The 864-nt window shown below is 41.1% G+C and overlaps 1 protein-coding gene across 1 annotated transcript; it reads left to right on the top strand.

Moving 5' to 3' along the window:
- Positions 1-5: 5 nt before the first annotated feature.
- Positions 6-826, top strand: LOC111787025 (vicilin-like seed storage protein At2g18540; the record flags this gene model as incomplete). Its single annotated transcript, XM_023667198.1, has 3 exons — positions 6-402; positions 492-592; positions 691-826. Coding segments are annotated over 3 exons (597 nt in total), but the record flags the coding sequence as incomplete, so codon positions are not given.
- Positions 827-864: the final 38 nt, after the last annotated feature.

The following is an 864-nucleotide window of genomic DNA, read 5'->3' as shown; positions in this document are numbered from 1 at the left end:
ATGAGATACGGTATTTGGAGAAGCTTAAAACTTCGAAGGCTTATGCAGGATACCGTGATGATGGTGATGAACCGATCAAGAAGCAGCGAAAGCTCTCCAGCATTTCTAGCGTAGAGAATTATGGTGCATCGAAGCACGACAAAGATGGGAAGAAGGCTAGATCTGATATGGCGTCGGAAGACAAGGATTATGAGGAAGAAGAAGAATCAGCTTCTGATGGTGATGTTGAAGCCAATCATAAGAAGCAGAGGAAGGAATCGATCGATGCATTGATGGACGGTAAGAGAGAAATGACTCTTACCACACGTCAAAGAGCTCTTCAGTCTAGCAAAGATGCAACGTCCGCTCGAGGTGCTAGTTTAATCGAATTCCCAAATGGTTTACCGCCTGCTCCACCCCGAAGTAAGCAACTTCTATCCAAATTGACACTGCATTAATCACAAAAATTTGTTGTTACTATTTCTAATTGTTTACATTTTGTTTGTTCTTAGAGCAAAAAGAGAAACTCACCGATGTGGAACAACAACTTAAGAAGGCGGAAGCTGCACAAAGACGACGAATGCAAGTTGAGAAGGCTGCTCGGGAATCCGAGGTTTGTTCTCTTCACGATATCATTTGCACTATGATTCATTCATATTCTTATACACTATTCCTGATTGGAACGAAGCCTGTTTTAAATGAATCTTGTAGGCCGAGGCGATCAGAAAGATACTCGGTCAAGATTCAAGCCGAAAGAAGCGGGAAGATAAAATGAAGAAGCGCCAGGAAGAATTAGCTCAGGTATTGTAATCTTATAACTTCTAATTATGTGTTAGTGTTATGAATAGTACAAGACCATAAGTTAGATTTTTGTTCCCTCAACTC

This window comes from Cucurbita pepo, unplaced genomic scaffold (assembly GCF_002806865.2).
Source record: "Cucurbita pepo subsp. pepo cultivar mu-cu-16 unplaced genomic scaffold, ASM280686v2 Cp4.1_scaffold004203, whole genome shotgun sequence".
NCBI lineage: Eukaryota > Viridiplantae > Streptophyta > Magnoliopsida > Cucurbitales > Cucurbitaceae > Cucurbita > Cucurbita pepo.
This window is presented reverse-complemented; position numbering and strand designations above follow the sequence as displayed.